General features: G+C 44.4%; 2 protein-coding genes across 5 annotated transcripts in view; one reads left to right on the top strand and one right to left on the bottom strand.

The window, feature by feature from the left end:
* Window positions 1–5714: 5714 nt before the first annotated feature.
* LOC138722422 (aryl hydrocarbon receptor-like) lies at window positions 5715–7266 on the top strand. The gene is made up of 3 exons (XM_069860496.1): window positions 5715–5761; window positions 6641–6764; window positions 7052–7266. Exons 2-3 carry the CDS (start codon window positions 6650–6652, stop codon window positions 7264–7266), a joined length of 330 nt encoding a protein of 109 aa, XP_069716597.1. The 5' UTR covers window positions 5715–5761; window positions 6641–6649.
* Window positions 7267–11701: 4435 nt separating this feature from the next.
* Window positions 11702–27069, bottom strand: part of TRPM8 (transient receptor potential cation channel subfamily M member 8) — a 64821-nt gene continuing 49453 nt past the window's right edge. For 2 of the 4 annotated variants that reach the window (XM_069860658.1, XM_069860659.1), the window contains 7 exons: window positions 22409–22580; window positions 21996–22173; window positions 19370–19560; window positions 16602–16701; window positions 15581–15614; window positions 13729–13815; window positions 11702–11825 (listed from right to left, as the gene is read on the bottom strand). In XM_069860658.1, coding sequence (XP_069716759.1) covers window positions 13765–13815; window positions 15581–15614; window positions 16602–16701; window positions 19370–19560; window positions 21996–22173; window positions 22409–22580 — 726 coding nt within the window. In that variant the 3' untranslated portion in view covers window positions 11702–11825; window positions 13729–13764. Of the gene's footprint in view, window positions 11826–13728; window positions 13816–15580; window positions 15615–16601; window positions 16702–19369; window positions 19561–21995; window positions 22174–22408; window positions 22581–24428; window positions 24571–25535; window positions 25628–27069 lie in introns of those variants that run through there. The other 2 variants (XM_069860657.1, XM_069860660.1) reach the window with 2 other exon arrangements.

The following is a 27069-nucleotide window of genomic DNA, read 5'->3' as shown; positions in this document are numbered from 1 at the left end:
ATGCAGAGCCCCAAGGTCCACTTCCCCACTAACTTGATGCAGCAGTTTGGATAACATTTAGCTGGCAACTTCAAACCCTAGAAAAGGAATCATCTGCCTGTCGTATGCTGGGACTGGTAAATATTCCAACAGAATGTGACTGGTAAAACCTCTTTCTAACTGTTGAGCCACATCATTGTAGGCAGTCCAATAGTAACTTTAACTACAGAACCAATTGCAGCGTTTAAAGATTTTCCTCTTAGAGTAGCTGCTGGGAAATGCTGCCAGTGAGATTCTAGTAACATTGAGTGGGGCTTGAAAATAAAATCGTTTCATCACAGAATGGGAAGGATTTCATGAATGAAATGAAAGTTCCTCTGCAGAGCTCTGGTGTTGCTTTGTGGCATTCAGAGAACGGAGATGTTCACTACTCCACTTCTCTGAATCTTGGATTATTAAGCCTGTGATGAAATCGGTGAATATTTCTCCTATCTCTCCATAGATACATTATACACTCTAGTAGATTCATGCTACAGCAAAATTGGTTTCATCCACTGTCCACATCAGAGGTGTGTTTGGGTTGAGGGCACACAATCCAAACAGAGACAGGAGCTGGGGAAGAGGAAGAAACTAGGGGTAGGCAAGATGGGAACAGGCTCAGGCACATGCTGATGGGAAGAAGGCAAGTCTGAGCAGGGCGCAGTGTTGTCCCCACTCATGGGCTATGCATCTCTATGGGTACCACAGGCCAAATGCAATAAACAAGAGATAAATGGGCTATTTTCCTTTGGGGCAGGGGGTTTGTGGTATAATGCAATTACCTAGACTTGCTAAGACCAATATTTTAAGCGAGAGAAAACACCAAAGTCACCATGACTTTGCAAAAGGGCATGATTCAACTTGAACAACTTTATCTGACAAAACAAATGAATTGGATGGCGGTCTAATGCTCAAATGAGGTGGTGAGGGTGAGGCAGGCATCTCTCAGCCTGACATTTCTCCGGTTAAGAGCAGAAAGACCCCCAATAGCATGAACTAAACTCCTCATCCTGAAGATGTGATGAAGTGGCCGAGTCCACACTTCTGATAAAACAAGTGACCTTGCTAAGAGCAACAGATGAAAGTTAATGGTGTCTCTTTGGATAAAAGAAAACCCAACTAAATTAAAAAACAAAACAAACCAAAAACATAGAATCATAGAATCATAGAATAACCAGGTTGGAAGAGACCCACCGGATCACCGAGTCCAACCATTCCTATCAAACACTAAACCATGCCCCTTAGCACCTCATCCACCCGTCCCTTAAACACCTCCAGGGAAGGTGACTCAACCACCTCCCTGGGCAGCCTGTTCCAGTGCCCAATGGGGTTTTTTTCCCCATAGTCCTCACAGGGCAGCATTGGCAAAACCAAAAGACTTCCTAAAAGTAACTCACTTAGACATGCAGAAGACTAAGTGTTGCATTGATGTCAGCAGACAGATGTTGGAGAAAGGCTTCCAGATTTTGCCCAGGCTAACAGAGGCTCTGGGATCTGATCCATAGTTCATACACACCAACAGAGATTTAGCTTTGATTCCCTTTAGCTCTTGTTTGCATGACCCTTGAAAAACTAGCAGATGATGGTACAGCAAGTGCGGACACTGCCTGTGGGCTGCTGAACATTCTCCAGCCCTTGACTACCTGGGGTGGAGAATAAGTCTTTGTTTATCCAGCCTCTCTCACCGCTCTAATAAGATTGAACTTTCTGCCTTGCTGGATGCATTACTCAACATAGCTTTCTGCTGTAAAACACTTGCAGATTTGGTGGTCAAAAGGAAAGTAAAGCTAAGGCAAGTAAATATAGTGACACATCAGCTTCCTACACCTACAGTGCTAAGGATGAAACCAGATTCATTTCAGAAGCCTGGAGTTTACACCCTGGCAGTTTTGAACTCAGCACGGGTTGCTGATGCTCTGGGAGCACTCACAGAATTGTTGTGTCAAGACTGAAAAACACTGAAAATGATGTCTTAACAGAAATTTTGCAAAAATTAAAGGAAACACTTCAGTCAGCGTGCGGAGGCAGAGCCCAACCCGCTTTGCACTGCTCTGCTGAGGTGCACGGTACATCCTGGTCTAACGGATGCAACCTAAACCTAACACAGTTTCTGCTGCCGTTGCTGGAAGTGGACTTTGAGAGTGAAGCAACAGAAAGCACACATAACAGCAAACAAAGCCGCAACAACACATACTGGATGACTGTTCTGAAACATCACAGGCTGCAGCAGATTCTCAGAGGTCTCTCATTACTTTGAGCCTTTGAAACTTTAAATATTTATGTTTCCTGTGCCTGCCAGGTCAGCAGTAATAGCTCTTAAGGGGTCCCTGGCACAATTTTGTAGCTGATGCAAGGCAAACATTACCTCTAGACCCAAAGATTGTTATCTCAAATGCTGAAGAGCTCTCTCTTTTTAATCTTTTTTTCCCCCTAAGTTTTGCTGACTGTACTGATAATCTTCATGGATTTTCTCCCCATCCCTAGGGCTCGTTCTCAGATAGTTCAGCCGTTACACCCTTTCGCATTCCTTAGTGAAAGTTACTTGCAACCACCCAAACCAAACCCTGGTAAAACTCAAAATCCTGGCTGAAACCAGGCAAAACATTCACCTTGATATCTGAAGTCAAGAGTGTCACAGCCTGTCCCTTGTAAGCCTCGCGCTGCCGCTTATTGGAAGCGACTTGCACTGCTGAAGAGTCACTGAGCAGTTACATAAAGTTTTAGACATTAGATAAAAAGTGACTGATGGTGAGCTTAAGATTTAAATCAGCATATATTTTAGATAATTACTTCACTCATGAGTAGCAAACCCAAGAATTAGCCAAACATGGTTTCCCGGCACTGTTCTGTCTCATGTCCTGCACAGCAGCAGCCTGGCACTTAGCAAGGGATTCAAGTCTCAGGGTACGCATGAAACCACAAAGACTTTCAGACCAATCTGGTGTCTGAGGCTTCACTGTACAGGGGTGAGCTCAACACAATGAGGCACAAGCCAAAGAAACCTCTTCTGCTCCTTGTTCAATAGACAGTAGTCACATTAATGTAAAAAAACACCATCAAAATGAGGGGTGCAGGCAGCCCTTCGCTCATTAGAAGCACTCCCAGAAATGGCCTTCGCGATCACACTAAGAGGCAGATGCACTGACTTTAGAAGTTGTTTACCTGAGACCATGGAGAACAACTAGTAGGAGGATCGGAGAAAAGCCTACAGAGCCCCGTGGCCTGCCCGTCCCTTGGGGAGTGCACACGACGCAGTGGAGGCCCTCGGCAAACTCACCTCTTGAGGGAAAGCCCTCAAACATTCAAGTGAGGTACTGAACCCTCCTCCTCCACATATGTACAGACCTCCAGGCAATCACTCAGCACCCGCACAGCTCAGAGCACACACGAAATGCAGGAGCAGCTTGGTAGCTGCTTCTACGCCACCTGACCTACTCTGGATCCCACCATCAAGCCTTCTCCTAACCACCCTTTTCCCCCAGCACTGAGAATGACACAGACCCTGCCTTCACAGATTAGTGATGGCATGAGCACCCATGTCCTTTCTATTGAAAAGATACAGCAAAGCTGTATTTTTTTTTTTAAATTAAGACTCATTTAATCACTTGGAGCAATCTGTTCTATGAATTTGTTCCAGGGTTGTGCTCGGGCATCTGACAAATACATAAATGAAACAGCCTAGAAGGGACTTGTCTTGCACATCTGCTGATTCTTTTGTCTATGAAATAGCGAGGTCCATATAGGTGAATAAACTCTGACTCAAAGCACGCTGCTCTCAGAAGAGATAAAATCAGCCCAATGTTATTATTCAGGCCAGGTTACCTAAGTTCATATTTTACAACCAACAGAATTAAAGCCCAAAGCTCCTTTCTCAGACTCACCTCAAACCCAGACTCCTCAGGAGACTCTCCACAGCTGGTCATGATCTCCCTACAAAGGTGAACCCTAAGCAGCTTAAAATTTGGGGGTTTTGTGTTTCTTTGTTTTTTTATTAGTCTGGATTCCCTGTCCCCTAGGAAAAGAAAATGAGAGAAACGGAGACTTGGTTGGTGTACCAGAGCACACCTTGTGCAGGTGGAGCTTCCACCCAAGAGGGAGGGCACAGACCCTGCAGTTCTTCACCAGGAGAGCAGCTTCCCAGACAGAAAGCTCTATCCAGGGGCCACCTCCACTCCCCCTTGGCTCACCTGGCCAGATAGCCAATTTGCATCTGCTGTAGAGCACACGCCTCACCTGCTTCCAATAACCATTATGAGACAACCATGCTTCCAACAACCTTCAAACACTGCCCAAACAGCAGTGCTTTCTAATTCCATGGAGACCTTCTGGATAGGCTTGTGACAAGGAGTTAAGTCCCCTCTCCCTGGAGACAGAAAGATCTGAGGGGGACACTTCATCACAGAACTGCCAAGGTAACTACAAAGAGATTGCAGAACTTCTCTTCACAAAGAGCCACGTGGAGAAACATAGAATCAGAGAATGGTTTGAGTTGGAAAGGACCTTAAAAATCATCTAACTCCAGCCCCACTGCCATGGGCAGGGACACCTCCCGCTAGATCAGGCTGCCCAAGCCCCATCCAACCTGGCCTTGAACACCTCTAGGGATGGGGCAGCCACAGCTCCTCTGGGCAACCTGGGCCAGTGCCTCCTCACCCACATGGTAAAGAAATTCCTCCTTACGTCTCATCTAAATCTGCCCCTCTCCAACTTATAACCATGCCCCTCTGCAGTTTATAGCTCCTTCAGAAGACAGGGAGCGATGGGTATGGGTTGCACTGGGAGGGGTTTCCTCTCTGTTGTGCTGCCCTGGGCAGCTGGGGTGGTGGGCACTCCAGGGAAAGCCTTCTCTCAGGAGTTATCCTTGGTCACACTTTGGTGAGACTGCTCTGCCCTCTGCTGATCCCTGCAACAGCAAGGCAAGAGCTGAGCTGTAGCGATTAAGGCACAGACCTTGTCGATGGGGGTGACAATGTGACAATCAAGATCAACTTTATTTAGAGAACGCAAACCTTATATAGTGCCTCTGTATCCAGTAACAGCTACCCCAGTGAATTTCCACCCATGAGAATCCCCCAGTGCAGCGACAGAGTGCAACCCCCCTGATTTCCGCAGATGTGCCCATTATCTTCATGTTTTCTGCCTAGTGCGTTCCTCTCCTATTAACCCATGGGTCTTAATAAAGATTCCAAGGTGTCAACAAGCTAGCAAGCATGAGAACAACGGCCGCTTGTCCCGTGCTTGCTGCTAATATCGCAGACATACCAAGGCATCGGCCGTTTGCCCCAGCATACACGCAATATTGGAATCTTTATGCCCACAGTGACCAATGATAGGACCTGAGGGAATGGCAGGAAGATGCCAGGGGAGGGTTAGGTTGGGTATTAGGAGAAAGTTCTTCCCTCAGCAGGTGGTGGAGCACTGGAGCAGCTCCCCAGAGAAGCAGTCACAGTGCCAAGCCTGACAATATTCAAGAAGCATTTGGACAATACCCTCAGACACAATGGTGTTCGTGTTGGGGTTGTCCTGTGCAGGGACAGGAATTGGACTCAATGATCCTTGGCAGTCCTTTCCAACTCAGGAAATTCTGATTCTTTGATCCTGCTAGAAAAGGGTGATGTGAGCAAGGCACGTACCTGCTGATCTCCTCTCTTCCTTAGGCACTCAACGGCTTCGTGCTGGTAGTGACATCAGAAGGATTGATATTCTACTCTTCACAATTGAGGACTACCTGGGATTTCACCAGGTTGGTTAGACACCTCTGACTCGCTGTGGTGGGTTTGCAGATCGGATTTTTCCTTGGTGGTGGAAAATAGCTGTAAGGTCCCCGTGGGCAGGACGTTCCGCAGGGGTAGCAGGGCCTTGGAGGGCTGCATGGGGCTTTTCCTTGGTCTTGTGAATTTGGAGTCTGTGTTGCCAGGCATGGTCATGGGAGGTGTCAAAGCAACTTAGCTAGCCCACAGATGCTTTCTACCAACCATTCTGACAGGCTATGAGGTTTATGGCCCTGTTGTGCAATGCCATGTTGAGATATCGGGAGTTCCCTGTCCAGAGTGCCTTCAGGCAACCACTCCTGTGAATGACCCCTGGAAAATCCTGCAAGGCACCAGCTTTGTGGTTATCCGAGGACCCAGGTAACCTGGAAGGCACTAAGTCAGTGGGACTTACCCACCATCCTTTACTTACTGTGGTTTGGGGTTGCTCCCACACAGCTAACTTTCTCCAGCCTCTAGGGTGGATGAGGAGTGTCCACTTAAGCAGAGGGAGCAAGTCCCAGGGCAGGTGCCTTGTTCTGTCAGTAACAGCATAGAGCTGGAGTGGCTTTGCTGCTGTTTGTTCCCAAACCCATGTTTTCATCTCATCCTGTGAGTCAGCACTAGGATTTTGAAGGACATCATGTTACAGGGACAAGCTTGTCAGAGGGGAGCTGTATTGCTGATGCCGTTTGTTCCCAACAGCATCAGCTCTAGTGGAAGGTGTCATTCAGCTGGAGAACTAGTTGGGCACCAGGGAAACTGGGTGAGATATAGGCAGCTGGGACTGTGATAGGCTGTTTCTAGGTGGGATGTGAAAACTGATGCCTGGGAACAGGCCACAGAGCTCGCGTGTTGCTTTTTTCCTCTAGACCGATGTCATGCACCAGAGCGTCTTTGAGCTGATCCACACTGAGGACCAGCAGGAATTCAGACGCAACCTCCACTGGGCCCTCAACCCACCCCACGCTCCCGAGGGTGAGCCTTCTCCAGAAGGTAAACACATGCTGGGAGCCAGGCTGGCCTGAGTTGTGTAGCTCCCCACGTAAACCGAGGAGCCCAGCTTCCTGCTATCGCTTGTGTGGGGTTTATGTCCTTGTGGCACAAGGTTCATTCATTCATTCATCACATGGGTTCACTCATAACACTGTGGCTTTTCATGGGTTTCTGTTGCTGTGCTCAGCCAAGTCCTGCAGCCCCCAATGCTGGGGACCTCCAACCCTTGCTGGGAAACCCTGCTGGGAACCCCTGCTTGCTCCTTTCTCTGTCCCTCTCTCCCACAGAGGGGAAGAGCCTTCGCTCTTCTGCTGTCCCCTACAAGCTGGAGCAGCTGCCCCCAGAGAACTCCTCCTTTCTGGAACGGAGCTTCGTGTGCCGCTTTCGCTGCCTCCTGGAAAATTCTTCTGGCTTCCTGGTGAGTACAGACCTAGTCTGTGGCCTCCACAGCAGTAGGGGTGCAGACTTACCAGGAGGGGTCCATTCTGCTGCTGGAGCATAAAAGTTGGCCTTGAAAGACCCAGCACTTTCTGCCACGTGCAGCAAAATGGGAAAAGGTGAACGTAAAAGATTATGAACTGATTCTAGACACATTGGGTGTAGCCTAAAGTAATATTTCTTTGGCTCTTAGTTGCTTCCAGGCTCAATTACAGATGCAATCAGTGGCGAAGAATGTGTTTTTCCTACAGAAATCCAGAAAATAATTTGGAATAATGCTAACAATTCTGAAAATAACCTCCAATCTTGGGGGAGGTTGGTAAATTTTACCTATGATCCTGTTAAGAACACGGTCATGGTTTACATGTTAACCATTCACAATGCTTCAGTATCTTAGATTTATCCTGTTTTCGCATTAGGCTTGAACCACAATGAGACTATGCTCTATCCTTTCGAGCGTAGAGCATGGGCCCAAAGATAGATGGCAAACAGTAGACTTGGAATCCTGAATTGTGCGGGAAAAACTAGGATTTATTTGTGAATGTAACACCATCAGAACACAAGATTTTTGCCTAGACACTGACCAAAAGGTTTGCCATTTTGAAATTCATCCTGAGGTTGACCCTAAAACTGTAATAATTTACATTGGCAAAGGTTGCATATCCTTGAGAACACCAGAGTGTGGACAAATTACAGCAAATTGTGAAAAGAGTGACAAGGGATGGAGAACATAATTGGTGGGATAGGATTTTCAGGTGGTCACCTACTGCTACGGGCATCCTGAACAAGCCGTGTCACCCTATTGTCGTTCTCCTCATTTTTTCCCTAATCAGTATCACTCTGTCCGTGATATTGTACATTCTTAATTGGTGAATGATAAAGCGAATGAGACTTTTGTCATCCACATTCAACACGCAAGTCCTTGAGTGTCATATCCACCACAGACATCCCAAAATCTATTGATGTTGAATGGGTTGCGAGGCAAAAAGTAATGTAAAAATCTTTCCTCTCTCTCTCTCCCTCTCTTTCTCTCTGAGTGCTACCGCCATGTGGTCCCGAAGACAACTTATCACGAAGACAACTGATCCTGAAGACAAATGTTGAGCCACCGGGTAGCGGAAGAGTCGGTCAAAGGATCCATTTCTGCCTCAACATTTTCTCTCAGGTGCTAAGCACAGATGCAGGCCTTAGGAAAGCAGCCAAAAAAGCTGGTATGGAAAGAATGCTTTGTATCTAACTACCTGTACCTGTCTCCAAACCTCCCAGCTCCCTACCATTGCAAAAGATCCATGAAGCAAGGAGGAAAAGACAGGAAAAGTAATGATGGGACTTACCACAGACCCATAGCCAACAGAGCATGCGCGTAAGGGGATGATGACTACTGGCCTTCATCAGGAGACCCCAGGTCGACCACCGCCACCAGGAGGAGAGCACGCGCAAAGGAAGGAGACCTGCAGACACTCCTCTCTTGACCTGTGTGGCCTGCTAGGTGGAGACTGGCACATCTCCACAGGCAAAGGCGGGTCACAGGTGTATTGACTAGCATAAAAGACAGCTCTGGAGCAGCTGAATTCAGAAGAAGAAGACAGGAGGAGAAGGAGACAGGAGAAGAACTTAGCCACCGTGAGATCAGCTCGATCAAAGACAGAGGCAGTGGACCACCTTCTGGAGTGGGACCCCCAGAGACGCCGGACATCTGTGGACCCATGGTGGTAGCTATAAACCCCTTTTCTTCCCTTTCCTCCCCATCTTTCTCCTTATTCTCTCTCTCTCTCTCTCTTTCTATTGCAAGCCACTTTATGGGCACAATTAATAAAGTTCCAGTTTGGATTGAAATTTAACTCCCTTGATTTGTTGAATTATTGATTTTTCCTTTGCACTCTGAAATAATAAATGAAACAAACCATCACACGTCTGCTTATGAGTGGACCATGACATCTACCTGCCAATATTTCCACTTCCCTTGACTTCCTTGCCCGGCTCATCCTAGAGAAGGAGGTGGGAAACAGTGTTCAACAATTTGCTCAAGTCCAGCTGAACGACACCCACAGCTCTGTCCATGTCAACAGATGCTGTTGACTTGTAGAAGGCGATCAGGTTAGCGCGGCATCATCTGCCCTTGGTAAGTCCGTGGCAGTGGCACCATCCCCACGCAAGAAGCGTCACAGCCCGAGAGAGAGCGGACACTGCAATATCAGGACCCTACATGTATCCGCAGCTTAGATTGCGTGTAAAGGAAAGAAAAAGGCAGGATGGAGCCATGACTTCTTTGGGCAGAGCACATTTTATACATGAAAGGAATGAAGCACAGTTTTCACAGATGAGGCATACAAATGACACAGAAGTAAATAACTTCTAGACAAGAATCTTCTCTCAATATTTTATGATTTAATCTTACTGCCACAAATGTCAATGAAAGCCTGAGTCCTTTATAAGCTTTTTGAGGGCAAAACACAAATATTTCCACATGTGAACAAGTAACATTTCTATTGGTAGTGCTCTCTCCCCCAGCATCATGTAATGCATGGCATACAGCAAATTTAAGTATTGTAAAGCAGCAAGAGAAGAGCAGTAACTGTTGTGATAACTCCTCATCACATTTTTTCCTATCAATCTATTGGATTTGCTGCTACAAGGACAAACAGAGCAGCAGCTCTGATAAAGAATGCATGCACGTACTGGCCTCCTCAGTCAGTGAGCTGCATCCTGAAGTAGGAACCTTCCCCATACACAGAGCTTCATATCCCTGTACTGAAGCAAACACCAAAACACACAGAATGGTCTGCTCTTGTCTTCACCATCCTGGACCTACATGTTTTCACAGCAGACAGGGAACAGAATACACTTTTCCGCACAGAGGCCTTCACAGAGTCTTTGGTTCCTAGCCAGGCATCCGATAGCTGTATTCACATTGGTCACAGTGACTCACCTGCTTCAGCAGGAATTCCTTCTCCATCTACCTAACTACTCATCTGGAAACCTTATGAGACATCCATGTAAGCACCTATATATTTTAACTGAAAACCCTCATGGTGAAGTGTATGGATCACCCCAGAAAGCCAACTGTGTCCTGGGCTGCATTGGGAGTGTCACCAGCAGGTTGAGGGAGGGGATTCTGACCCTCTACTCCACCCTGGTGAGATCTCACCCAGGGTCCTGCATTCGGTTCCAGAGTCCTCAGTACAGGAAGGACATGGATCTGTTGGAGTGAGTCCAGAGGCCACAAAGATGATCCAAGGGCTGGAGCACCTCCCATATAAGGGCAGGCTGAGAGGATTGAGGTTGTTCAGCCTGGAGAAGAGAAGGCTTCAAGGAGACCTTAAGCCTTCCAGCACTTAAAGAGGGCCTACAGGAAAGCAGGGGAGTGGCTCTTGATCAGGGAGTGCAGGGAGAGGACAAGGTGTTTTAAGCTGGAAGAGGTGAGATTGAGATGAGATCTTAGGAAGAAACATTTTCTTGTGAGGGTTGTGAGGCACTGGCCCCGTTGCCCAGAGAAGTGGTGGCTGCCCCATCCTTAGAGGTGTTCAAGGCCAGGTTGGATGGAGCTTTGAGAAACATGATCCAGTGGGAGGTGTCCCTGCCCATGGCAGGGGGGTTGGAATTGGAAGGGCTTTAAGTCCCTTCCAGCCCAAACCACACTATGATTCTATGACGGGCAAAAGGAAAATACCTAAACCTTCAAAATCAAACATCTTGGAAGACCATTCCTAGGCAGTGAGGATTAAGACAGATACAATGCTTTGCAAGGTAAATAACTGTCATAGCACAGAAAATGCCACACAATTCAGCTGCTGTTTTAGACAAAGCAGAAAGTAACCTCACCATAGCAAGCATCACAATATTCAAAGCTGGTTCTCCATTTCAAAATGCAAACATCTGCAAACAGATGTTTGAAAAAAAATTAATTTCAGTGCTCTACATTTATGAGTTATCATTAAAGGAAGAAGCAAGAACTACACACAAAGCTTTTGGAAATTCTTTCTCGGCTAATTAAATCTCACTCATGCAGGGTTATAATAGCTGAGCTTCTGCATTGCTGCACAGTTCCACGTAGAGTGGGAAGAAATCCACACTGCTCTTGAAGAGTCCAAGATGTGGATGCAGGATCAGACCGAAGGCTCTCTTTCTTCCAGGAGATGAGGCTGAAATACATTGTATTCTGGCACGCCAGCAATACAGATTTAGGCAGGTCTGACAGACCATACAGTAACAAGCTAGATCTGGCTACTATAGGAAGGAAAGGGAAGGGAGATTGATTCATCAAGACAAGCAATTAGTGGCTAAAGGAAATCCATGAACAGGCCTCTTTGAGTGAAATTGAAAAGTAAAGTGATTTTGGCAGCAGCAGAACTCTTGGAATCAGGAGTGCTATTTAACAGCAGCTGACAAGGACTAATTGAACATCGGGGAGATGAGGAAAAAGGAAAGCTTGGGTAATGTGGGAATCCTGCCAGGAGATAAACAGTCATCTTAATGTTTCATCATCATCTTGTAACACGCAGAAAAGATTATTTTATAAAGAAAAAAAATCCCAGTGACTCCTGCTGAGATACACTCTGGTGGATCAGTTCCCGCTTGCTTGGCAGTTGCTGCCAACTCAAGTTATCCTTGAGGAATTGGTACCTGTGTGAGTAAAAGGGAAAAAAAAAAAAAATCAGAGTATAGCTCCCACCCCTCCTCAATACTTTGCTTTCATCCTCACGACATCAGCTGGGAAAACAATATCTTGTGCAACACTCGCGATCAAGGAGCTCTTTGCAGCTCCCATCCAGAACGTGGTGTCTTAGCAGAGATACCAGTTGTCAGGAAGTGAAAGCAAAGGAAACACCTGCATGCAAAATACCTGGAATGGCCAACCCAGGATGTCCTATTGAAGATGGTCAGTGCGGATACAAGTACTCCCTTTCAGATGCGATAGCGCAACATGCACATCTGCTTCCTGTGAGACACTAACCTCTGTGTTCACACCGTGAAGTTACTATGTGAACGGCCAAGGCTCAGCTTGAGAATCAGGACAGTTCACATGCACAGAGGTTTGATCATGACCAGAATGCCATCTAGATAGTCTACCAGGCATAAACTGGAAAGGGACTCCATCTTTTCAAGGCATTGATTACCTATAATGAGAGCTCATTTCCACATCCTCCATCATAAGCAGGACTCTTCTTTCCCAGGCTAGCTAACATTAATTTATTCACTCCTTCCTATAGATTATGTTGTTAAGACTTCCAGTTCCTCTTGTCACTGTTCCAAACACCCTCCAACCACTCCATCGCCTTCCTTGAAGTTTAGCGCTAACACTGGATGCTGTACCCAACAGAGGATTCATTACACTATGAGCAGCTGGAAGATTTCTTTATACATCTTTCTGACAACAAAACAGTAGATATTCAGTATTCCACGTCAGAACTTTGTCTGCAGAATTGTTGCCTCATCAGTTTTTCCCTATTTTGTACCGGTGCAGTCAGTAATTCCCAGTTAACTGTAAAATTTGCATTTGTTCTTACTGAATTGCAACCCAGTTTTCAGCCAAATTGCAGCTTCCTCTGATCTGAGCCGGTACTGTTTGGAGTGGGGTTGAACCAGACAGCCTCCAGAGTTCCATTCTTCTACAGCCTGTTCTCTAGGTAACATGGACTTCACTGCATCCAAGAAAGACCAGTAACTAGCGATGCTTGTAGATTTTGTTAGGTGGCTGCATGTCGTTCATAACTAAACTGAACTTCAGGTAAAGTGAATATAAAATTATCTCTGAAAAATGGTAAGACAACTGATCCAGGAACATTTGGCACAGGTGTAAGTTGTCTTGCAAAAAAAAGCCCTCAACAGAAGAAGGAGCCAGGCTGATCAAGTCATTCCAGGTTATCCTTATAAACATCTGCACTTCTGAACCTGCTTTCTTTAATGAAGACAGGTGTTCTTTGCGTCCATCAATATTCTGCCTGGTGTTCAGATCCCAATGGGATCTGTGGCTCCAACTCAGTTCTTCTGCAGAGCTTCATGAAGGACACAGGGCTCATGACTAGACACTGAGCTGCAGCTCTGGGTGCTTTGGGTCAGCTCTGTGCTCTACCAGTTATTGTATAGGACACAGGAAGGTTACAGTGACAAAGGGAAAATAAACCTTATTTCTACCCAAAATTCCATCTTCACTATTTGGTTTTTATGTCCTTCAGAGTTAAAAGGAACAAACCAAGAAGGATCCAGCACAGCAGCTCCTATTATTCCAGCCAAAGACTAAAATAACTTAGGGCTACTCATAGCTTTCCAAAGGCAAGGGAGCAAAATAAGATGCTTCATACAGTGCCAAAAACTGCTAGAAATACCAGATGGAAAACTGTACTTTTCAGAAAAGAAAACAAATTAGGAAGTGAATTTAGCTCTTATTTCTCTTCCAACATTAGACAACATCAATACGAGCATCAATAATTAATATTAACTCTTCTTCTAAAGAACCTTCTTCCAATTTAACTCACAGATGCCAACAACTTTTTCAAGTCAGAGAATGGGATCAAAGATTGCTTACCCTGCTCAGGGAGCTGGTCGTGGATTTCAGCCTCAATCATTTGATTTTGCTGGAAATCTCTTTCAGAAGGCCCTTCAAATCAGAGAGCTTAAGAATTAAGGCAAAAAAAGAAGTTTTATTTATAAAAGTCAATCTAACTCATTCCAACAGATGATTGCATCTTGGGATGAAGGAGAAGGAAGGGAACCAAACAAGCAAGCAGTAGTAACTACCTTAAAATACCCTGCAACAGACATAACCTAGAAAATACTGTACATAACGAGCAACAACAGGCATAAAACTTGTCTTAATTCCTGCCTCCCTGACTACTCTGGAGACACCAGCCACTACTTTGAAAGCTATAAGTGACTGGTTTTTGTATTCAGTAGTCATGCTGTGGTGGCAAATGAAGCAGTGTTAATATTGCTATTCACAGGAGTTACACAAATTAACAAGTAGTTGCCTCTCCAAATATTACACCAAATGCAACAGTGCTTGAAAAGACACTCTCAGTGATGGTTTTCATCAGTGCAATTACTGCAGTCAGTCCTAATGCATCTGTATTTCACCTAGTTAACAAGCAGGCATCATGACAGCTACAAGCTCCCACCTACACTCCAGCACCTTCAAAACTGAGATTGTGGATCAATGGAGATTTGTGGAGCATTCATTCTGACACATGGAGCTGCCTTCAAACTTTCCCCATGCCATAAATGAAGTTCACTATTCCTCAGGGCATCCACATCAAGTTTAAAGAAAAGTTTACCCCACGATCAAGGCTTCTTCCTAGGACTCAGTTACTTAAGGGCACTACTGGCTTCAGTGCACTTGTCATTAAACTGAAGTAATAAATAGACAAAACAGATAATAAAGAGGCATTCCTTGTCAGTAGAGAATTCAGGTTATCATATTCCCTTTCAGTTTCAAGAGGAGCATCACTAGATACCTGTTTGGTCACTCATCATTTCCATTTTCGTCTTGAAAGCGTGCTATTATTTGATAATCTAAATTATTTGACAGCAATCAAAAGAAGCATTTTGAAGTATATGTGGGCCTTTTTACCCTTGGATTTCTAAATAAGTCTGTTCTTCACACCGAAATAACTCCCCACTTCAGAGGAAAAACACATAATTCCATTAAGCTCTCAAAAAAAAAAATACCATTATGAAGGTCTTTTCAGTATCACAGTTAAACAGTACCCTTGCATGACAATTCTGATAACAATATGCTCTTTAGTAAATTAGTAGCTTTAGATTGCTTCAACACAAGATGTTCCCGTGAATCCGATGAGAACTGGTCATTTTAATCATAATTAAAGGTCCTCCTACCCTGTAATGTGTACAGAGCATCCTTTGTTTACCCAGCAGGCGCTGCCAGCACTGCCTGCAGGCTTCTACAATACAGCTGAACTGCCGCTTCATTTTAAGCGGAAGTTAAGCAAACAAACAAAAAATAGGTTTAATTACCTCATGCTTTCAGCACTAGAAGCTAAACTTGACAGAATGTGTTGAGAAAGCTATAGTCTAAGTGTGCAATGCCTCTTCCCATGGCGGTTTCACGGGCCTGTTACTCAGTGCAATAATGCAGTTTGAGAAGATAAGTTATTTTCACTTCTATTCCATCAAATAAGGAATACTGAGAAATACCTCTTGAACACTAAGCAAGCATCTTTCTGCTTCGTTTTCCATCACAAAATAACACTACATACAGAATGAAAGGTGCAAAGGAACGCGATAAAAAAGCCCAAAATGGGGTCCTGGCAATAGGAACAAAGACTGTATGTGACTCTCAATGATGCTGAATTTCCTCGTGGACCACTACCTGCCTTACCAGCCAGAGCAACACCCCCGAGAGAAGTCTGAAACACAAGTACCTTTGCATCCAGCTGTCTAAATCGATGCACCATCCTGAAAATAGAAAGAGGACACAGAGGAGAGGACTGAGTCTGGGTATTAGAGAAGCCTCAGCAAGCTCCCACCCCCAATGCAGAATTTCTTTTGTCAAGTCTATCCGGAGCTAAGAGACCTAATCCTTCTTCTTTTTGACCAAAGAGTGGCGCTCAGGCAACTACAGTTGGAAGCTGTCCAAAGACAGCCCTCTGTACATAGTCAGATGGTTAAAAAGCAGTTTGTCTGCAGACACCCATCATGGCCACATTGGTCTTTCACCCTTCCAAGAAGGCAGGGCTGCAGGTGGTTTGGTGTTGCTTTTATTCCAAGTATAACAACTCACAGAGGAACCATTGACAGTGCTGCACTATTCTGTATTCATTGTCAAGATTCCTCTGCTTTTAGTATAAAACCTTTTTTTTTTCTTTTTAATGTTTGTTTGGCTTCTTACCCAAGGCTGAGTGCTTCCCTAGGTCTTCCCTATTCACGCTGTTAAGTACAGACCTCAATACAGATCGATGCTGTGGGAAAGCTTGATATTCCAGGTCTAAATATTTTCTGCTAACTGCATAATGTTACAAAATTCATGAACTATAGCGTTGCTTTCCACCATGAGACCTCGAAACACCATAGAAAGTCATTACTTTCTCTCTAGTAGTAAAGTAGAAAGACTTAAGTGCAGAAAGGTGAAACCACTTGAGATAGGCATTTGGAATAGGTGGGTTTAAAACTTCTACCCAACTACCATGTGCATTTTATGTTGTTATAACCGTTGCCATTTTGCGTTTTGCATTTACCACCCCAATCAACCATTCCTGAGGACACTCTGTAGAAGCTGACAAAACCCCATCATTTTATGTCAAAATTAAAAGAAAAAGCACGTTTATGCTGAGCTTATTTATCTATCCATTAGTCTTTAAACATTCAGAGTTGCTGAAAACTTGACTTTGCTAAAAAAAATTCAACAGAAAGTAAAGAGAGCGAAGACAAAGAAGGCAGACGTACTCTTCTGATGAATCATTTGCTTTGGTATTGATTTTGACAAGGTAGTTCTCCTTCATGACAGCTTCCCATGCCAGAATTTCATTGTCCTCATTTCTTGAGCCTGGAAAGATTACATGAAGACAAACAACAGCAGAGTCAGTTAATTTGTCTTTCCAGTGCTAAGATATAAATAGGCTGGGTTAATGCTTGCATTCAGAGCATCATGATTCCCTTTTCCACAACCGCATTTGCAGCCCCACTTCCCACCTGTGACACAGCTCTGATAACCATGATGTTACTGCATTTGACTGCACATTCCCAACAACCAGAGATGGTTAAGAAAAAAAACCAAAACATGAACAAAAAAAACCCACAACAAGCTCCCAAATTCTTTCTGGAATTTTTAGTCTTGGTCAACACGAGTGCTTTGTGAAATGGCATCCCCTAAACAGGCGCAGAGCGTTCCAGTAAGTTCCTATCTAGGTGTAAGCTTTCCATTTGATTCTATGTTAACCCATACTGGATCATTAGGAACAGAACATGTTAAGATCCATGAATTAAAACATTTCAAAATGATGAAGCACTGTCATCTATAAAATCATCTCATACTGATGCTGTAAATTAGAGCAAATCACTTTGAGGCATCAAAGTCCTCCTCCAGGATACTACTTCTGCATTTTATCCTGTTCCAGCAGCATAGCACAAGCCACCTGGGGTTTGATAAAATAAGTCAGCTGAGACAAAAGAAACCCACAGCTGGCAAATGACTGAAGTCCCATTTCCTCCACCCAGTGCTCCTCAGACCTCAAACCACCTCGGTTGTTCTCCCAGACACCAATAGGCATTTAAGCACTAAAATCCCAACCATTTCCATAAGAGTTAAGTGGAGAAGCTAAGATTTTGCAACACCCAATACATCAACGTGCTTTCTCCATGCAGTTCTTAATTCTCACCACCAGTTCAACCACAATGATATTCTGGCTCTAGCTAATTCTTCCATTCACTTTTAGAACTGTAGTATCAACTGGACATCACTTGAGCAGAAATATTTGCCATTAAACAACCTCCCCAGCAAGGAAGCCAGTGATGTGGACAGTCAAAATTATTGAGCTAGTGCTAAGGAATTTTATACCCCAAAGCAGGCATCTTTCTCCTCAAGTAATAACAAAATCCAGCCCGTGCTGCAGGGCAACAGGCACGTTGATGACAGAAGTGAATAAGTCTGTCAATTAACTGAACTTATCCTGTCTCATCTGATTCTGAATGGTGCTTGAAAACACTCCATTTGCTGGAGGAGAAAAGCTTGTTAAAACAATTCATATCGGTGCCCTCTGACAGAGTAAATAAGAGGGAAATGACTACAGGACTGACTCAAACTCTTAGACCATTTGGCCATGCCCAGAGGGCCAGGAGGCTCTCTATTTCCTCACAGTCACTCACCAGCAGGCAGAAAAGCCTTTGAAGACAGTTGTGCTCCATTAGGTTGTCCTAAACCACTAAGCTGTCCTAGCTGGGGGATTGTAATGGAAGGACAAAAGGAAATGCAGCTCCAGAAGACAGAGTGGAAAACAGACTCCTGTACAAATTACCCACACACACAGAGCATCCAAGATGAGGGGTCTCTGCCACTGGATAACAATGCAGGAGGGATGCAATACCAGATGCTAGTGACAAATGGGATTGTTTACAGTTTTCACACAGACTATGAAGATGATTTTCAGCTGCTGCAGGCTTTAAATTAATTTATTCTGTGCTCTAATACAAAAAAAAAAAAAAAAAAAGCCCTTCCAAGGCTAGGAAGGGGCATAGGCAGCTGGTGAGGCTGCACCTCAAATCCTGTATTCAGTTTTGGGCCCCCTACTACAAGACAGACATTGAGTTGCTGGAGTGCATCCACAGAAGGGCAACTGGGCTGAGGAAGGGTCTGGAGAACAAGTCTTTTGAGGAGCAGCTAAGGCAACTGGGATTGTTTAGTCTGGAGAAAAGGAGGCTGAGGGGACCTCATTGCCCTCTACAGCTCCCTGAGAGGAGGTTTGTAGTGAGTGGGTGCTAGTCTCTTCTCCCAAGTGACAGGATGAGAGAAAATGGCCTCATGTTGCACCAGGGGAGGTTTAGATTGGATATTATGAGAAATTACTTTACTGAAAGAGTGGAGAACAAGTTGTCCCAGGGATGTGGTGGAGTCCCCATCCCTGGAGTCATTTAAAGAGTGTGTAGACATGGTACTTTGTGACACAGTTTACTAGGCACGGTGGGTTGGGCTGACAGTTGGTCTTGATAATCATAGAGATCTTTTCCAACCTTTCCAATTCTATAATTAATTTTGAAGACATAATTGATGTACATACATGAGGTAATTCTGCCTCAAAATGGCTTGGACAAGAGAGCACTGGATAACTGCATACTACTCAAGTGGAGCAGGTCTCATGGTAGAACACAGAAGCTTTCTAACTAGATCAAAGCCAAATTGTTGCTCTATTACAAGGAGTCTGGAGTATAATTCCCCACATCCCAGAAAGAACACACCTTGAGTACTGAAGGAAGTTTACGGCTGAAAAGCAGCCAGGATCTTTGATGAGAAATTTATCGAAGAGATTTCCAGCTGCAGAGTGGGTTTGCATTTGATAGAGAACATGAATGAGCTGCTCCTCATTTCCAGTAGGTCTATATTGCCCTTGAATCTTCCCTGAAACACTAACTCCCTCGCTTAAGCACACCACGCCATCGAAGAGTTGCAGTGTACCTGTCACCAAGATGACTTCTAGGCAGTAAGAAATAAACCTACTCACAACAAATAGATGGTTCTTTACTTTCTTTCTTACAGCAGCATTTCAAACATTTCCTCATCACCATGAATATGTAGGCAAAGATGACAAAAGGGAAGGGGATAGTCAGGCGACTGCAGTATTCTTGAACCAAGAAGTAACGCTGGAACTTCCACACCTGGTCGTTGTTTTCTTGTACTGATCCAACAGTGTAACTAACAGGAAAAGAAAGATAAATACATACAGCGTTAGTTATTTCCCAAAGACCTCCAGCAGAGCCAAGGAACACAGTGCGTGTTCCCATAAAGTCATCCTAGAGCTGGTAATTTTTACTGATTAGGAGTTTATTGAGTTTATTCTCCTTTTTAGAGAGAAAATTGAAAATGGGAGAAACTAAGGCCATAGGGAAAAGCATCAACAAAACTGAAACTACAAATAAACTACATAAATAGGAACAGGGAGAAAATACTCCATATAACTTCACTACCTTAGCTTTAGGCAATTTTCTTCCAGTCTAGATACACGAGAACAGCATGTTTCTTTGCAAGACACTGTGCCTCATTAATTCATCAGCTAGCTTCTTTCTATGCAAAAAAAAGTAAAAAACCCAAACCACCACCAAAAAAACTCTGAAAATGGAACATATAGAAAAAATTAAAAGCTCCGGATAATTCTAGCAGAGGCATTAAGAATGCTCTAAGCATGGATCAAACCTCAATACTGGACGAACCCAGCAGCGCAGTAACCATGAGAGCAAACAGCTCACAGACTGACTGACCTTTCATTGCTGGCAGTAAATGGCAGATGGGTGTTTCCAAAACATCTGCATCAGAATCCTAACAACCCTTACACACAATAAGCTAAAACTTTCACCTGGTGGAAGGTACCTATTGTTTTTGAAAATAAATAAAATCCTGAATTTCAGAAGTATCTAAACCAAAATATTCATCCTTTTCAACTAATGCAAACCACATGCAAAGGAAAAGTTGGATTCTCCGTTGCTACAATCAATCTATAATTGTAATTACAACATACAGATGCTGATTGGACTGGTCTCTAATAGGCATTAGTGTTAAAGATAGATAAATACTACGTACACGCTGGTCTCAGGAGTTGTCACAGATTCACATGTTTCTGACTGCATCAAGTTAAAAAACAGCTGGGATTGCTCTTTGCCCACCAGGCTTCCTGAGTTCAGTACCATGCAGCACTCCTGCTTAATCAAATCATTCAGTTTATTGCTAATATGAACTATGCAAAGCTCCAAGAGCATCATTACAGAACCTATGTTGGGTCCTTCCACAAAATAAGTTGAACTTGAAAAAAAAAAAACTTTTTTACCGGCACAACTGCATAAACCAGAACATCTAAATCTCTTTGATAAATGGAGCCCCTGATCGAGTGGGAGGTGTCCCTGCCCATGGCAGGGGGTTGGGAACTGGATGGGCTTTAAGGTCGCTTCCAACCCAAACAAATCTATGATCCTCTTGAGGCAAGCCATGAGTCCATGGCAGTTCCTGTAAATACACTTGTTGCCAAAGGAAATTCCTGCCAAGCCTGTCACTGGCAAGGTACCATCACCAGAACAAACATAGCAGACCTCACGCGCCATTCCCAGAGTTTGTAAGTATTTTTGCAATGCTGCAAGAAACATAAAGCAGAAAAGAAGCAGGGCTGGGAGGAAGAACAGAGCCACAGCACCAATCCAACTGCACTCGCAAGTCAAGTGAGACAGGAGGGCAGCAAGCTCCAGAAGTCTAGTATAAAGGACTTCCGATTCTTCACCCAGCTCTATGTCAAAGCTTGCAGCGTAAACACCAAAGATTTCTGGAAAAAGCTGAGAAAGCTTTTGCCTGAGGACCAGTTATGGTTTGCTCTTGCTGGTCCTGATGCAGCCAGTAAATATTTGATAATGTGTATAATAGCAACCATTTTTATCTGGCAAATCAGTGCCTGTGATACAGTCAGTAGTCATCAGCGCCACATTTCAGGCGCTCAAATCATCTGCATGGTGTAGTACTTCAAAAGATGCCAGAACAGACCTCCTGACTGGTGGGCTCGCAGACAGATAAACTACTGTATAAAACCAGAGGTGACAGCATTTTTGCAAGACAAAGTCATTTGGCATGTCCCAAGGAGATGTGCCGTGGTACAAGTCAGAACAATAACCAGCCGGTCCACCAGAACAGTATCACACCCATCACCACACAGCAGTTCCAGTTAGTGAAACCATCGTGTCTGTAATAACAACTAATTTACTCAGTCTTGCAAGGTCAGTGGTGCAGCAACTCATTCTTAGTACGGCTGAGTTATCATCTCTGCATGAACCACTGGGTTTATACTAAGCCCACTGTACGAAGGATGCTTAAAGACATAGTAAAAGGACAGGAACTAATCCATCCCCAGGACATTGCACCATCTTTGATCAGACTTCTGTGAAAGTGCTGAATCACCTTGTCTTTGTTCACCTTTGCACATCACCCTTCACTTGAGGTCTCTTCTAAGCTGGGAACCCTGTCCAGGAACTACTCCCAGCAATTCCTCTGTGACAGACAGAGGCAGAGTCCAAGACTTGGCTTCCTGCTGCTTCCCAGGATTTAATTCTCAGAGGCATATTGATCCAAATAAGGATCGCTCCCTTATTACATACCCAAACATGGCCACGAGCAGGTTCACAAGAAGGATGTTAGTTGAGAGCATGTAAATGCAGACAAGGGGAATGGTAATCCACTCTGGGAAGCGGGGTTGGTTGTTGGCATCCAGCTCCACGCACAAGGGCTTGGATTCATTCCCAGAAAAGGTGCAGCGGTCAAAGTTGTAGGTGGTACCTCAGAGAGAAAGAACAGAGAGCAAACAGTGAGCCCCCTCCTGCTCTTTCTGCTGGGTTCAATCCCAAGTGCTGCCACTAACCATAATACATGTGGCTTCCTCCTTCCACACCTCCCCATCAGACATAAAATCTTGCCTTGCCAAGGTTTCAATGGGTCAACACAGGACTGAACAGCCACCAAAAGGACAGAGCCTACCACCCACCCAGCAGATGTTCCCTCAGAAGATAGCTACCATCAACATCATCAGGGTACTGGCCAAACATAGCCAGGTATGGCTCATAGATGACAGATCGGAATATCCACTCCCAGCGGTGCTCGTTCTTCCTCAGAATGCCTTGCCTGGCCACACCAAAGGCCACCATCCACACAGCAAAGAGGAAGAGAAAGAAGAAGACATCTATCATCTGAAAAAGAACAAGCAAATGCATCAGTGCCCCAATGTATTCCTGTTGCAAGCCATACATTGCCTTTTTTTCCCACCCAATTTGATATTAGGGTGGAGAATTAATAGTAGAAACGCCTACACAAGTTCACATCATTTTGATATGAATTTTCAAACCACTGCTTCATAAATTTGCACTCACTAACATAGACGTGTGCAAATAATTGACCATTGTCATTCAGAGAACTTCAAAAATGTTTATGCAACCATAAAACTAAGACATATTTCAGAATATCACAGAATGCTTTGGGTTGGAAGGCACCTTAGAGCTTAACCGATTCCAACCCCCTACCATGGGCAGGGACACCTCCCACTGGCTTATCAAAGCCTCATCTGACCTGGCCTTGAACACCTCCAGGGATGGGGCAGCCACAGCTTCTCTGGGCAACCTGTTCCAGTGCCTCACCACCCTCACAGGAAAACATTTCTTCCTAAAATCTCATCTAAGTCTGCCCTCAGGACATTCCCCTGGCACCAGGTAGGCTCTACCCACACAAACCAGAACCCACATTTCAAGACTATTTGTTAAACAACTGTAACTGCAGAACCTGCAGCCAAGTGTCAGGTGAAAGCAGCCACTGCTTCTGAAAATGCCACTTTGGATGGCTTCAAATCAGCATCTACAGTCCAGACACTATGGATAAGTTTTCATGACTTTCTGGCTATTAACAATGCATGGATAACTGAAGGTACTATCCCAGATGAGCTTTCCCATTTGTTGCAGAGCCACCTCCACTGAGATCTGCCTTTCCCCTAGCCCCAAGCATCTTTGTTATTAGACTTACTCAAAAAACTTGTCCCTTTTGAAGAAGGCCAAACAAGAGAGACGTACAGGAAACAAGCCTGTGTTGTTGCTTCCATATCATAAGGCACTGTAGGACCAGGCAATCTCTAGGCTTCATCTAGAAGTCATATGAGCCAAAATAAAGGCTTGCTGGATGAGATGCAGACCCTGCTGTGACTCCCATTGTCATCACACAGATGGGTTTTTAATTCAATATATGCCAGTCCTTTGCTATGACACAAGACAACCCAACCACTGCAGAAATGAAGACAGGGAAAACCTCTCCTAAGGACATATAGCGGTACTCACTTCATGTGCCCTTTGCGTGCCACTTCTTAAACACTCCTCGTGTTGAGGGCACTTCCCAAATCCCTTTTCTATGGAGTATATATGCGTGTGCATGCGTGCATACAGCGTAAAGATCAGTTCCAAGTGACTGGCACAGAGCCAAGCAGACATACTCCAGCTCTCCAGTGCTCCTCATCCCCACACCTGCAGCAAGCCATAGCTGTAGGATATGGAATTCCACTCTCTTCCTATTATATTTCCCAGTTTGCTAGCACACATCCTCTCCAACTACAAAGGAGAATCAGCATGGCTACTCCACGAGAGGCTCCTCAGCACCCACTTCTTCACTTCCTTATCTGATGGATGCAGCAGAAGAAAGAAATCCTGCTCCTATACCATTTGTCACCACTGTCTTGTTTGGGAATGCTCATGGGAGCAACAAAAGTGATGGAATACACCACCAAAACATTTGAGACACATGAGACAGAAGCTACCAGGAAGCAAATTTCCTCTTCTGTTCTTCAGCCTGATCTTTACGCTCTCCCAGTGCAGTGGGAGAGAAAAAGGCCCTGCTCTTAATTAGGTCCTATTTAAAATTTAATTAATCCTGTTTAGCAGATTTAAGAGAAGGAGAGAACTTGCTGCCATCATCAGAATGGTGGTGATTTTCACTCTTGAGGAAAAACAAGGCATCACATCATTTATTTAGACTCTCTTGAACAGCTGCCAGAATCTTACCATTCTCTGCAGCATAATAATTTTGGGTCCTAGATTCCTGCTAACTGTGAAAATATGGATCAGCCTCAGAGTAAAAACTATGTAGTCCAAACAGAAAATGACTCTCCCAGAATACCAAGAGCTTTCATCAGATGAGTGAAGCCTGATGGAGACAGTAAAAGAAAATGAAGAGAAGCATTGGGTAAGGCATGCAGAAGTCAGGTAAAAATACACTGAAACACTGAAATGCGGAGCATAAAGTGAGCACCTGGAAAACAGAGCAGAGCTATCCAGGGCCCCATGCCCTCTCCCACTCACTCCCACCTGAGAGCAAGTGGTAGCCCTGTGCCTCCTCTTCCCCTCTAAAACTATTAACAGCAAAGAAACCTTGTATCTTCAGCTACTCCCTCAGCTCTCCAAAACCACCACAGTGCAGTGGTCGCTGCTGTGCTGAGGAACAAGAACTAAGTTAGAGCTCACTGAACAACTCAGTTGTAAGAACATGTTTCCATCATTTCTTCATCACGGTTAACTCATCTATTTGTGTAAAACAGCTTACATGAGCTAATGACATTGTGTTAGACTACTATAGGTACAATTATAGTCCCTTTAAACACAACAAGCTAAAGCTCAGAGTCCAGATTACCACACTGAACAATCGATAACAGGAGCCAGGGGAAATGCCAAAGAAGTTCTCACTCAAATATTTGCCATCTGACCCTGCAGCTTTGTCTGATGCGCTCTGTATAGCCTGTCATGTAGGCATTGTCATGAAACCTAAGCAGATTTCAAACACCATCTTTTAAACATGCTCATGCCAACCTAAGAAGGGCTCTCCTGCTGGCCCAGAAAGATCTGAGTTCAGGAAAGCCACCTTTGATTTCAGAATTGACTCACCTTCCATTAAGGAAAAGAGGACATATGGCATGTACAAGTTCCTCCCCCACCCACCTCACTTTATTTATTTGCTTTGAAACATTTAGTGCCAAGACTTGGCAGAATTGGGGCCTTCGTAGAAGGGAGTTTCACAAGCACAAACTGGTTCCCAAAATATTGTTATGCATTGTAGGCAAAACCCAGATAGGAAGCAAAGCCGTAACATGGCCACCAAGAAAAGATACTACTCACCTGAACACAATCCCTGCTATGAAGTAGAAGATTGCTAGCGTATCCATAACATTCCACAGATCTGAGAAATACTTACTGCCATTCATGTACCACTGGAAAGGAAAAAGAGCAGGAAGTAACCACCACACGTGCTTCTGATCAAAGATGCAGATTTAACTGATTCTTTAATTGCCTGGCTCTACTTCTGAACTGCAAGTCGAGTGAGAATCTCGGCCCCTTCCCAGACTGAATGGGATCCAGCATCCTGGATCTAGAGTTTGTGCAGGAACAAAATTCTGGGTCCAATTCAGAAGTGACTCATTAGAACAATTAGCTATATGAGGAGAAACCTTCACCAAGGCCTGAAGAAACAGACTGAGTCCCTGATGATAACTGCTTTTCATTTTCATTGAAATAATCAAAGCTTAGTAGAGAGAGAGATCATTGAATCTCACTATAACTGGAACATCCAAGGAAGGCAATTCTGCTCTCTATACTTTTACAGGAAACAGAGATCAAGCAGGAGTTTTCTTCTAAATGCAGAAGAAGCTAAGAGCAGCGAGCCCCACTTTGCTATCCCAGTTGCACAGTTGCTGCATTTTCACCACACGATGGGATGTGTTGCTAAAGCTGGACAGGTGGGGCAGGTACCAGGTTGTCAGGCTCAAAATATTACCAGACTATTTTAGCATCTTGGTACCTATAAGCACTTTTCTTACTATTCAAGGTACCAAAGGTTGAGCATTGTGTGGAGACAGCATCTCTGATGCCCAGGGCATTAGGTTGACTCTGCCTACTTGCACCCTAAATCAAACATAAGTTATTAGTGAAATGGTGTTTTAAATGACCAGCTAGATGCATAAAATCCAAATGCTTTACACAAAACAATAACTGTATCAGGGCACTACAGCTCTATTAAATGCAGCCTCTTCCTTTAAGGGCACAATTGTGGATGGAGGAAAGGAAACAGGTATTGGTCTAAAGCAGAAACAGAGAGAGAAAACAGAAGCAGACACATGTAAGTAGGTAAGAACAACTGAGATTGCAGTGCGCTTCAGTCCTTCAAATATCAAGCAGTTCTTGCTGCTAAGAGTTAACATGCACAGAAGTTCTTTCCAGATTCCTTCTCCATTTGAGAAAACAGGGCTTTCCTGCACACCCCACAAGTCTACCCACTCACCTGTCTGGAGGCTACATCCACATGGCTAAGACAGTAGGAAAAAGGCATCTCCAATTTCACTATTGCCATGACAGCTCTAAATGTCCTGTCAGAAAATAGCTCTGGCTAGTTAAATATCTCTAGGACCATCAGAAGTAAAAACAGGTTTAAGGCAGAGGCTTACAGCTCAGATATGATTCTGTTTCACCATTCAGGAGATCTACTTGCTTGTAATATGGAACAGCTCCTGGTAGGTGTCATTTGCAAAGACACACCACTCTGAGAGCTGATTTCTCCCCAAAACTGGTTATCTGACCGCAGTAGGACCCCAGGCAACGTTGCTCTTACTTTTTCTTTGATATAAAAACAAGATCTAAGACAACCCATTTTATTTGG

This window comes from Phaenicophaeus curvirostris, chromosome 7 (genome assembly GCF_032191515.1).
Source record: "Phaenicophaeus curvirostris isolate KB17595 chromosome 7, BPBGC_Pcur_1.0, whole genome shotgun sequence".
In the NCBI taxonomy this organism is placed as follows: Eukaryota; Metazoa; Chordata; class Aves; order Cuculiformes; family Cuculidae; genus Phaenicophaeus; species Phaenicophaeus curvirostris.
This window is presented reverse-complemented; position numbering and strand designations above follow the sequence as displayed.